At 37.9% G+C, this 13,382-nt stretch overlaps 1 protein-coding gene across 6 annotated transcripts in view; it reads left to right on the forward strand.

Moving 5' to 3' along the window:
* Positions 1-303: 303 nt before the first annotated feature.
* Positions 304-13,382, forward strand: part of ldb2a (LIM domain binding 2a) — a 113,586-nt gene continuing 100,507 nt past the window's right edge. For 3 of the 6 annotated variants that reach the window (XM_037780476.1, XM_037780478.1, XM_037780480.1), the window contains exon 1: positions 307-600. In XM_037780476.1, the coding sequence (XP_037636404.1) occupies positions 469-600 (132 nt within the window). In that variant the 5' untranslated portion in view covers positions 307-468. Of the gene's footprint in view, positions 601-13,382 lie in introns of all 6 variants that reach the window. The other 3 variants (XM_037780477.1, XM_037780481.1, XM_037780479.1) reach the window with 2 other exon arrangements.

A 13,382-nucleotide genomic window follows, 5' to 3' on the forward strand; every position in this document is an offset into this window, starting at 1 on the left:
TAGATTCTTGTTTTTTTTGTCATTACAAAAACATAATATGACTTTCTTTTATGTTTACAGTATAAATAAACTATAAAAAAAAAACAATGCATCACTTTAAACTAGAAAAAAACACCAAGAAACACACACATGCACACAGAGATCTTTACTTGAACTTTGCAAGAGTGCAAAACTGAGTGGAGGTCTTGAGGGAACAGGAAACGACTTCCCTCCTCCCCCCTTCAATTCTGTCCTCCCCTCCTCCTCCCCTTCCTCCCCCTTCCTCCTCCTCCTCCTCCTCCTCCTCCTCCAGCAGCACCACCACGCTATAGCAGCGAACTAGGCAGGCCAACTTGCAGTGAGTGCAGCTCAGCCTCGACAGCGGCTGCTTCCTATTGGGGGGGTTCTTCGGAGAGCATCGCACTCCAATGTGCGCTGCTGTGCCCGCTGGATGTTGAGATTGCGCCGTGCGCCTCGCCAGGAGCCACCATGTCCAACCCGACCCACGACCCGTTCTACTCGTCTCCTTTCGGACCCTTCTACAGGAGACACTCGCCCTACATGGTCCAGCCCGAGTACCGGATCTACGAGATGAACAAGCGGCTGCAGGCGCGCACAGAGGTGAGGATAAAGCTGCCCTGCTGCTGCTGCTGCTGCTGCTGCACGGTCCCGTTTAGGCTGCGGAGGTCCGGTGGATGGGGATGCATAGGGGGCTGGAGATGGAGATAGAGAGAGGGGTTCTTGGGTCGGTATATAAAGTGCTGTCTGTCAATCAGGAGGTGAGGATGTGTGATGCAAAAAAAGTGCCAAACATTCCTGAGGTGAAAGTAAACAGGCTCCTGGTGTGCAGACTATACACGCTGCAAGAAACATCAGCTGTTATAGTGCGAGAAAATATGTGGAAGAGATGAGTTCACGTGGCCAATTAAGTTGTTTAAAATGCATGACTTTAAGTGTCACCTATAGTCTGATGTGAGTTGAGTCCATCTGAAGTCATAGCAATTTCAAAATCAGATGCTCTGCAAATTTAAAGATGTAAAGGAAGATTTTAAGACTCATCATTACACACCAATTAAGTTGTTTAAAATGCATGACTTTAAGTGTCACCTATAGTCTGATATGAGTTCACCTGAAGTCAGAACAATTTCAAAATCAGGTGCAAATTTAAAGATTTAAATGAAGACTCATCATTACACACAAGAATAAGATTAACACTTTTTTTGGCAGTGGTACATACAGTATTAATACAGAAAGTTGTATACAAACATAACACAGTCAAGATGTCTCAAATGCTATTCAAGTCTAACCAGGCTGAGGGAAAGTAGCCTTTTAATTAATTTGCATATATTTACATATCAGCTTTTTTTTTTTTTTTTTTTTTTAAACATATTTGCATATTGTGTTTGGGTTAAGAGGATATGTGGAAGAGATGCATTCACTTGGCCAATTAAGTTGTTTAAAATGCAGGACTTTAAGTGTCACCCATAGTCTGATATGAGTTGAGTTCACCTGAAGTCATAACAATTTCAAAATCAGGTGCAAATTTAAAGGTTTAAATGAAGATTTTTAAGCCTCATCATTACACACAAGATTAACACTTTTGTTTTGCAGTGTGACATATTAATACAGAAAGTTGTATACAAACACAACACAGTAAAGATGTCTCAAAGACTATTAACCAGGCTGAGGCAAAGTAGCCTTTAAATTAATTTGCATATATTTACATATCAGCTTTTTTTTTTTTTTTTTTTTTTTTTACATATTTGCATATTGTGTTTGGGTTAAAGCTGCAACAGCTAAAGCCCAACATGAATATACAGAGTTTGCCCACTGTGTGTGCCATGATTCATGATTCATCACTGTGTCTGTGTGGATGAAGCTTTTTCTCAATGAAAGCACAAAGTAGTATGATGTAATGATATAATTGCATGAGGGTTGAATTAATTTGACGTCACTTTCCTGATGCTTCAACTAGTTAGGTGCTCAGCAGTGAGTGTGGCATACAGTACAGTAAAGTGTCATTCACACTAAACCTTTGGTGATCCCACTGTGAATTATATAGCGAGCGTCTGTCTTCAGCATCTGTTCTGTGAGCGCAAACGTGTAAATCTGCAGATAAAAAGTTCATCCGACACGTCAAGTTTTCCTCGAGAGACGTCTTGAGGGGAATGGGAAGCAGCTAAATGCAATGAAAAGCACCGTTTAGCAGCCTAACTGTTCAGTTTGTGAGCTATAAATGTTAGTTAGGGCTGCAACTACGGGTTATTTATTGACGTCATCCATTAATCTACCAGTTGTTTCCCAGTTGATTAATTCATTGTTAGTAAATGGCAAAAAAAATGCCCATCAAAGGTTCTTAGAGAGTCCATGGTGACCTCTAAAAAATGTCTACAACCAAAAGATATTCACTTTATTATCACAAAATAATAAGAAAACCATAAAATATTCACAATTGAAGGTATTGAATCAGTGAATTTTGCCATTTTTACTTGGAAAATCACTTAAAAATGAGTCGTTTTTCAAAATAGGTGCCAGTTCATTCTTTATGAATTGACTAATTAATAGGGATGCACCAATCACACTTTTTTAGTCCCGATATCGATACCCAGGCTTTGGGTATCGGCTGATATCCGAGTACCGATCCAATAATACCAGTGTTTAATTAATAAACTGGATTATTCTTTTATGTATAAGGGCAACATCAGGCTTGACTTAAACATTGCTTTCCTAACTTTGTAAAGCAAAATGTGACCAATAAATACAAAGATGTAAATTGAATTGTTCTTTATTATTTAAATAATAAATTGTACACCAGGAACTTGGCAAAAAATCTTAAAGATGAACAGGAATTAGAAGTGGAAACCTGTTTAATGCAGCAACCAATTGGTCAGAACTTAAACAGGAATTAAAATTCCAGTATATAATGTATATAGTATATAAACATAGAATTGGCCTCATTGTCACTGATACTCGATCCAGCTATTTGAGTCAGCGCCAGCCCGATATCCGATCCAGTATCGGTGCATCCCCACTAATTAATAGTTGCTATTCTTGTTAGTCTTTAAATAATGTGAGTTACGGTTGCTGCTGGAGGCTCTTTGATTCCCACTGAGACATAAAAAACGGAGGTGTTTTGGATAAATAATGAAACGATTTGATATGAAATTGTTGCAGTCATTTATTTAAGAAATCTGTTTTTAGAGCCAGTCTCCAGCCGAGTTGCTGCAGCGGCTCGCACAATGATGCTGACTTTCCTAAAGAGGAACTTGCAACTTTAAGCAGACCAAGGCAATGCTGCTGAGATGCAACGGCTCGGTCTGATGCATTATTCATGCGGAGTGGTCCGAGCCCCAGTGGACCTCAACTCCCGTACCACACATACCCAGACACCAAGAGCAATCACCATGCACACACTCACACTCATGCACATGTACGTACACGCGCACACACACATGACAGGACGTATGCATGTGTTACCAGCGGACGTGTATAACAACACATAGATGATTTCCATGATGCGAGCACACAGACACACATCCGTTTAAACCATTACCTTCATCTCCTCAGACTAAATTATATAATTGCATAATAATATAATTAGTTTTTTGTTCCCGTTGGTGTTCATAGCATCTTCATTCTCCTCCTCATCTTTTTTTTCTTTCTTTCTTCAGCGGCAGGAGTGTATATAATATGTCTTCTCTTTAGCGATGTGGTTATTGTTTGATTAAAATGCAGGTGGTGGATATAATGAGGAGGAAGTCGTGTCTTATAGCGGCAAATAAATGCAAACGTTTTTTTTGTAATTTGTTTGCATCCAGATGTTGCCCAGTTCAGGCTTTTAACAAAATTACATAGCAATTATCCTCATGAATGTAAAACGGTAGCCATCAATTTACACAAACCTATTGCATGTGAAAAAAATATTTGAGGAAAAGGTAAAAAGATTGTAATAGAAATCATCCTTTACAGAGCTCCATATATAATTTGTATAATGTGTTTCACTCTAACTAAACCAGAGATGGAAACAGTGTGAAAAACGTTGTGTGTGCTTCATGAAGCAGACTGTTTACTTCCTGTAAAGCGAGGTTAGCTGCTGGTCTTTTAATGATGCTGCGAGCCTGAAGGGGTCATTCTGCTGCTCAGTCCATCTCCTACAAGACGACTTTAACATTCAGCTCACATTTAGAAACGAGTCAGTATCAGCGCCGGGTCAAGATGATGTTGTTACAGAACAGGAAGTTTGAGATGTTTGCCTGTGCAAAAAAAAAAAAAAATCTGGATTCCATTAGAAGAAAATAGCTGAATTGTTCTGGTGGATAGTTTCTTGAAGCTGTTGCAGATCCTTCTGTGTTTGATATAAACTGCTGGCAGTGAACTGATGTTTCATGGAAGTATCAGTTTGATTAATTTGAAAATATACGACAATCTTAATGCTTGTGTTTTGTTGACTTTGACTTCGCTGCTGTTATGTGTAAACATAATAATTATAATTGCAAAATCTGTTAAATTTGTTCTCCTGATCTTATTAAAACCCAGTATATGTAGAAAAGTACTGAAGTGGTAATCCTTCACTTTGCCGCAATCTGGGCTTGTAAATTTGATGAAGGTAACAAAATATGGAAATGAGCATAAAGCATTGTTATTACACCAAATAAGGGAACACTTCATGTTTTATGTGTCATATTAGTTACAACACGTTATTGATGTGTTTATAATGCAAAGAGGGCAACACAATCATTCGTGGAAAGATACACAACACCAAGGAATTTTAAGAACAATCACCCAATGGAATACTACCACTACTATTACCACTACTACCACTACTACTACTACTACTACTACTACCACTACTACTACTAATACTAATAATAATAATAATAATAATAATAATAATAAAAGACAGAGATTAAAAACAAATAAATTCAATAATATAAATCTAAATTATGAAAATAAAAATAATGAATAAACACATTGAAATTAATTAATTTCAATAAGAAATTAAAACATAAATAAATATAAATGTTGATAATAATAAAATAATGATAATAATAACTATAAATGACAGATTAAAAACAAATTCAATTATATAAATTTAAATTATTAAAATAAATATAATACATAAATATATTAAAATAAATAATTCATTATAATAATAATATTTAAAAAAAGAAAACAAATAAATAAATACAATAATAAAAATAATAATAAAACAACTGACCATAAAAAATTTGTAAAATCACCAAAATTGACATACATCAAAAGTCCATGCACGTGGTCATAATGCACGTAGTTTTATAGATCCTAATCTGGTGGGGATACAGACAAACTCTGAAAATAACTCAAAAGGTTGCCACCTCTTTTAGTACGAGTCTGTCGACCCTGTGAGGGTGTACTTTATTTTCTCCAGTTTTATATGTTATATTGACAAAGCATCAACAAATATGTATTACATAATACGTTTGCAAAAAAGTCATTCACAGGCAAAGAAATGTACAGTATGTTATCCTACATAGTGATGTTACGTATGTATGGACAAAAAACTCCTTTAAGAAAAGTACAAACAGACTTATTTGGGACCACAGTGCTTTGTATAAAGTAATGTCTACACCAACAACAATGAAAATCGATTGTATTTAATAGTGTTTTACAGAAAATAATGCATCATTTTCTGTAGCCGACTCTAAAATAAAATCAGAAAAAGTCATTACGTATCAAGGTGATAAAACAACATCAAGTATGTTTTTTTTCTTAGCTATTAAAGAGGCGTAGACATGTCATTATGAGCAGGGGTGCTTTAAACATACAGTAGAAGACAGAAAGTATACATTAAACAAATTCAAAGGACATATAATAGTGAATTCTTCTGTTGTATTTTAGTGTGAAGACACATATTAAAGCCTTTCTTTGACTGGGCTTGTTGCTATATTTTGTTGATCCAGTCAAAATGATTTCAACAGCCTTGTCAGAATTATCACCCAAGTAAAGATGCTTAACATCGTGAAAGGACTTCCATTGTTGAGGATAAGAATGGCTCCGAGCGTACTTAACATCGTGCTCGCTGGCAGGCCGTCGAAGCAAAATGACTCACTGTAGTTTGCATTCCCGTCGTATTTAAACAGGGGAGCTGACTAAGCCTCGGTATGACACCACCTTTTAGAAAAGTGTTGAAGGAGTCGACTGAAGTCACTCTCCTGTTAGAAATTCTCCCATTTGTCTTATTCATGAGTGTGCTTTTGAATTTGCTTGGCTGGTGGTGCAACTGCTGCTCGCACTGGCAGGCGCAGGACTCAAGGACTTGACACTTGGAGGAGACTTTCTTACCCCCAGAGGATGCTGTAGTCTGTACGAGTATAAGTGACATCTGTAGCAGAGCCGGCTTTATGCAGCGAATCCTCCGGGAGACAAATAACTAGTTGTTAGAATTAGCCAGAGACGTGTTATTCTTCTGCCATTTTATGTTGGTGGTGTTCAGTGCATTAGAGAGGTTGTTTTGTAGTTCAGTTTTAGGTGTACACATGCTGTCATCTATATGTCTGTTTCCTACAACCCCCAGCTTTGAACTATGAGGTGTGCGTGTAGGTGGAGAGAGCTGCAGTGTGGTATAGGACTGCAATTTATGATCATTTTCATTATCCCTTCATCTGTTGATTACTTTCTCAATTAATCAATTATTCAGTTGGTCAATAAAATCTCAAAAAGTCAATTAGTTAACTAATCGGTCGTTTTGGTCTTAGTCGACTAAGATTTCTTTAGTCTAATTAGTCGTCATTTTCTAATGCTTTTCCCATGCTGAATGACTTATTTCTAAGAAACTTAGATTCTTTGTGGAGAAACTCTCACAGATCTGTCGATTAAATCAACTAATAATGGACAAAAGAGTTTCTGGTCGACTAAGAATTTCTTTGGTCGAGGACAGCCCTGCAGAAAATAGTGAAAAATGTCCGTCCAAGTTTCTTTGCTTCCAAGGCGATGTCCTCAAATCATCACTTATGACCCACTAGAACTGTGTTTTCCTTGTTATGCTGTGTTCGTGATGTTTCTGGGCGTCAACCTGCCCGGTCGTAAGCACGCATACAAAATCCCCCCCCCCATCAAATATAGGGAGAAACGAAACGCCAAGTGGACAAAGCTCGTTCCATAGTGAGAGTACGTCTGGGGTTGGCTTTCACCCGCTGGCGAGCACCTTCGAGGGGCCAACTTTAAATGTTGTGTGTTTACAAACTGCGATCAACCAATCCCACTCCTACTTATTCTGCCTTTTAAAAGAACGACAAAAATGATTAATTAATTATCAAAATAGTTGCTGAAGTTTGACTAATCAGCTGATCCTTTCAGCATTACTATCATGATGATGCTATTAATAGGGCTGTCCTCGACCAAAGAAAGTCTTAGTCGACTAACACTCATACGATTCTGTCGACTAATCAATTAGTTGATTTAATCGACACATCTGTAAAACTGAGTTTCTCCTCAAGGAATGACATAAAAGCACCACTTTAAATCTTGTGTTTACCAGAGATGTGCTCATACTTTTCTTGGAAATAAGTCATTCAATATGAAAAAAAGCATAAAAAATGACTAATCGACTAAAGAAATATTAGTTCACTAAGAACAAAACGACCGATTAGTCAACTAATCAACTAAAAGGGGGCAGCCATAGATATTATTTTATCAATTAATTGATTAGTTGTTTGGTTTATAAAATGTCAGAAAATGGTGATCAGTGTTTCCCAAAGCCTAAGATGACGTCCTCAAATGTCTTATTTTGTCCACAACTCAAAGATATTCAGTTTACTGTCATAGAGGAGGAAAGAAACCAGATAAATTAAATTTAATAGTTGGCGATTAATCGTTGCAGCTCTGTGATAGTTTTATTTTTAGGTTGAAACTCTTCCTTCAAACCGACTGAAGGGCTGTTTTGTGTTCCCTCTCAATAACAACCTTTTCACCTGCCGTGCACTCAGACGCTCACATGGAAATAAGGAATAAAAAAACCTAACGACACAACAAGTACTGTGTGCTCGCTGCCTGGGAATCAGCGCTCACCTTTGAACTGATAACTGTGCAGCAGCTTAAACAGTCCTGCTCCTGTGATGACTCGGGGTCTGTTTCTATCCCAACCTTATTACCTGCTCCATTCATACTTATTACCTGCCTGGCTGTATTTCTGCACCGCGCTGACTGCTATCCCATTACCTTCATTTTACACAATGTGAACCCGCTGTGACCCGGCAATCTAAACAGGCTTTGATGTGGATTTGATGCTATGCATACGCTGTGACCACATTGTTTCTGTGCTGTCGCTCTGGGGGCACTGGCCTCGCCGTACGGAGGCAGCTGCGATGATTTGTGGGGGAATTTGACACTTAAGCGTATGCAAATGAGGCGGCGGATTAACATTCAGAGGAGGAGCTTGGTCGACCTCAGCCGGTGTAAGGCCATTAGCATAGCAGGCATTAATATTCAGCAGAAGAGAGCGGGGACACAGAATAACACTGTAAGTAAAACTACAACACAGAGGGTGAAACAGAAGGAAAACAAAAGCATTTTAATGGAGGCGCCATAATAATACCCACAGGGCTGCTGCCGCTGCTGACAGTGGGTCTAATGGTCACACTCTTCCTCTGTGGATAGACATGCAATCAGTAACAGTGATTGGCAGGCCATTCATTGGATTCTTGTGTCTATTGCACATAGTTAGTCTCATTCTCATTATTCAAATGGACCCACAGACCTGACTCATTGGCTCTACGGTGGAACTGGAGGAACTGGAGTGTTCATTATGGCGAAATTCCTTGTTCCTGTCAGGGGCAAAGTGGATCTGTTCCCATCAGCACGACATGTCAGATTGACATGAATAGGCTTATGATGTAGAGGTCAAGTTGCCACTGAGCTGTGGGTTCACAGGAGGGATTAAAGATGAGCCACCGAGACACAGAGAACACACAATGGAAGTTTTTACTTCTCAAGAACGACAGATAATGATTTTGATCATTGATCAGTCTGAAGATTATTTTCTCAATCGATGTTCGGTTTGTAAATTTTACTTAATTGTGAAATCTCTCAGAGCCCAGATGTCTTCAAATAGTTTGTTTGGTGCGACCAACAGTGCAAAACCAAAAGATATTCAGTTTAAGACAAAGAAAGACAACAATCTTAACATTTGAGAGGCTGGAAAAGTGATTTAAACAATTAAGTTTGTCAATCATCAATTAATGATGATCCATCTATTCCGGCATTTTTCTCATTTACCATTCGTAGCTATACCTCTATTTGCATGTAATCCACGTAATTGTGAAACAGGAAGTAAAAAGAGTGACAAACGCCGCGTAGGTAGGAGGTCGGGGTGGATGGGTGCGTCAAACAACACCAGGTCTTTCGCCCAGAAGTCAACATTGATTTATTTGTCACGTAACTTCCGTACTTAAGTACTTCCAGAGTTATCTTAACCCAAACCACGATCCTTGCCTAAACCTAAGTATTTTTGTTGCCTAAACCTAAGGAAGTTGTTTCCTGTGAAGACTGAAGTTTATTTTGAAAAGACTGTATGCATATAACATGCTGAAATTGACACGTGTTGTTGGACATTTATAGGAAAACACATGAAAAATGAGGAATAACTTTTTGTAAGATATCATACCAACAATTGTATGAGGATACGTTGAGCTCTACAAAACGTGCATCTTAAGTATTGTCAATCCATATTCAATGTTTAAAACAACAAAACGCAAGATTACACATTAAAACGGATTTATTGGATCCTCTCAAATTTTGAAGGATGCAAAAGAAACGAGCATGTTCATTGTTTAATTTATTGGATCCTCGTTAATCTCTGCCATAGCACATTAACACATTAAAAGATGTCCAAATAAAACATGAATACAATCGTGACTTAATGTAACACAAGTCAATAACAGCACAAATCAATAAATGGTTTAAATTACCCCGTAAAGACAAAGAGTGTGCCAAACAATGACAAACAAAAGAAAGCTAATTATCACCACAGTACATTTAAGTACACAACCGTTCATGCAGTTTTCCTTTCAGAGTGATATCCAAACTAGAGCTGAAAAAGATTAGTTGATTTCTTTTTATTATCTCATCACAGCATCACATGATTTGTGCAAAACTTTTCATAATTTTGTTTTAATTAAATGCGTAAAACTAAACTTCCACCAAACTGAGAAACATTTCAACATTTTTTAACAACTATAGGACTTCCTGAGAAGTCTAGGTTAAAGACTAGGTGGTGACAAAGACACTTTTTACAGTGTACGTGTGTGAAACTGGCTGAGAGTAATTACCAGAATGGTGTTGAACATCACGGTGCCCTTATCTGAACCATTACTGTTGGATTTATCTACCATCAGGGACAACGAGCCACTGCAGGTAGCACTGGAGAGGCTTCTCATGTGTCACGACTGAGTTTTTTAATGATGTGAAACTGAACAAAAGGCTTTAAAATCAATTAATCAATTATTAAAAACATGTTGAGTATATTGTTAGGGCAGCAAGTCTTGTATTGCAGATGTTAATCCTTATTTTCTGTTAAAAGCAGCCTCAGTGACACAGGAAATCTTCACAGCTAATTCATTAATTAGTGGATTAAGATATAAGTATTGATTGGACAGTGTTGATTTTAACAGTGCCCATTAAATTATCAACTCAAAAACCGTCATTTATGCTTCTTCCTACTCACAAAATAACAAAACAAACAAAACAATGGAGTCCTAAATAGGTCTATATATTTGTTATTTACTGTGCCCTGACTGACTAACAGCATTATTATTTATTTCTCTATCAGCCGAGTGTCTGATATGTGTTGTTATTATGATTCACAATGAACAGACATCTGCTTTTGTGGACCCGTAAAACGTCGCTCGGAGCTCTTACATTAAAAACAAAAACATTTGATATTTTCATAATGCTGCCAGTCACTGAAAGGACTGAATCACATTAGCTTCTGCTTCCTTTAGTTAACTCCCCGGCTGCATCGCCAAATTAAAGAATAATGCTGCTAGAAGGTGAGCGGACAGGCTGATAGTTTTGAAAAGAAGAGCAAAAAGTCACCTTATCTTTAGATAACTGTGGTCATTACTGTTAACTTAGCTGAATGCCTGTTTATTATTTTGTTCCTTATAAAGCTGCTCTTTGGTGTAAAATCACTGAATAGAGACAGAAAAGACAAAATCGTACATGAAATGGATTTTGAGGTAAATTCAGTCCAGGAAAACGGAATATTCTGCAAATATTAACATACAATTTGACAACACAGTTAAATATTATCCAGTCTTATTCCAAGTTATGGGCGACAGTAATTAATGTCTGCTTATACCACCTCCGGTCTGAAAAGTGAAGCCAATGCGGAAGTGCCTTTAAACTTGCATTCTTTCTAATAACCAGCAGGGGGCGACTCCTCTGGTTGCAGAAAGAAGTCTGATTGTATAGAAGTCTATGAGAAAATGAGCCTACTTCTCACTTGATTTATTACCTCAGTAAACATTATAAACATGAGTTTATGGTCTCAATCGCTAGTTTCAAGTCTTCTTCAATACAGCGTGATGTTCATTTAGTAAATTATGGTCCCATTTAGAGTCAAATAGACCATAAAGCAGGGGATGCTTTGGGGCGTGGCTACCTTGTGATTGACAGGTCGCTACTACGGCGTTGTCCGGTCTGGGAGTGTGTTTTCAGTTCATGAAAGTTAATTATAACATTTTTGGTCACCTAAAAATGTCTTATTCATTGTTTGGTTGTATTTCGCTCCACCCTCTTGTGTCACTTCTGGTTGCAAATAACCAAGATGGCCAAAATGCCGAACTCGAGGCTTCAAAACCACAAACCTATGGGTGACGTCACGGTGACTACATCCACTTCTTATATGCAGTCTATTGTTTAATACAATCGATCAATTAATTAGCGTATTTAAAAAGCTCCTTGTTTTAGTTTTCTAATTAACATATTCATGAGACAATCATATTTAATTTAATTATTTTCTTAAACTAAACTAAGAGCCACAATATCTTTCAAGATTTGTAACACAAAATGTAAATAAAGTAATAATAACGATTAAAGGATGGCAAATAATCTACTATACAGTAGAGACATTACAAAGATAAACAGGTTTGGATATGATCTCCTTCAATGTGTATATTTATTATGACACATTCACACAATAGTCTCATATCACTTTGTTCATCCAGTAATGTCAGACTGTACATGTGATGCTCTGAGAGGATGTTCCCAGAAAATCATACGAAGAAAATAAAAAACAAGGCCTTCGGTCAAACAATGAGCGTCAGTCACATCCAGCAGGATGCTCGCACAATAGACCCACCTTTTTCCTGGCCCTTTCCCATGGTTCCTTCCAGGCTGCACTGTCGCTCAGATAACAGAGGAGACAGACGGGCCTGTAGTCCGTCTATGTCCTGTTGTTCTCTCCGCCCGACATGGTTAGAAAGTCCGTCCTGAAACAAAGAGGTCATAGGTTGGATCTCTGCTACAGCCGGTGTGTTCAAGTGTCTTTGAATAAGACACTGAAACCGGCCTTGAGGATTGTTTTTAAAATGTATCCTAACATATAAAACACAATGAATGAATCTGTACTTTATTACTACTGTACATTTTAACTGCAGCTCTCTTTTTTGGATATCTCTTCAAAATTAAACCATTATAAATTTGGTTTGGTTAAGTTTAGACACATAAACAACTTTGTAAGATTTAGGAAAAGATCATTGCTAAGGTTAAAGGAGCTCCAATGTTTCCCCTGTATGCAAGCAGCAGCTGTGCCACTGCAACAAATATGACCTCCGCTGCTGAATCTTCTTCTTTTTTACGAGAGGAGAGGGGAAAGAGGAGAGGAGAGGGCTCCGTCTTATCTCTTTAGAAACTAACGTCATATTATGTTGCACTACGGACGCTACATATCCAGGTCAAATTACACACCTATGAGCATATAAATGAGAATCGTTGCACTCACCTGATGTCAGCACAACGATTATAACAACAGGCACTGGGTAGAAACAAGCAATGCTGATCCCAGATTCAGTATTATCATTCGCCAAAGAGTAAACAGTCCTGCAACTTCACGTGAGTGTTGCACAGTAACGTTACAGAAAGCTTGTTAACTAGTAGTGGTACCGTATGGATCCCTCCCCCCATGGTTCGGCTCGCATGTCAACTGCGGATTAATTACACAGTTTATCGGCCGATATTCAATTAAAATATGCAAACGGGAGATTGGCTTAAACGCTTACTAGTCGCCGATCGTGTTGAACACTTGAAATCGTCAGGAGGAGAGCTAGTTGATGTTGGCAGCCCCGGAGCAGCTAGTGTACAGAGATTCCACTGAGCTACATTATGGTGAATTCACGCTCTATTCGGTAAATGAGTTTTGGGCGAAA

This window comes from Sebastes umbrosus, chromosome 9, assembly GCF_015220745.1.
Source record: "Sebastes umbrosus isolate fSebUmb1 chromosome 9, fSebUmb1.pri, whole genome shotgun sequence".
Classification (NCBI taxonomy): Eukaryota; Metazoa; Chordata; class Actinopteri; order Perciformes; family Sebastidae; genus Sebastes; species Sebastes umbrosus.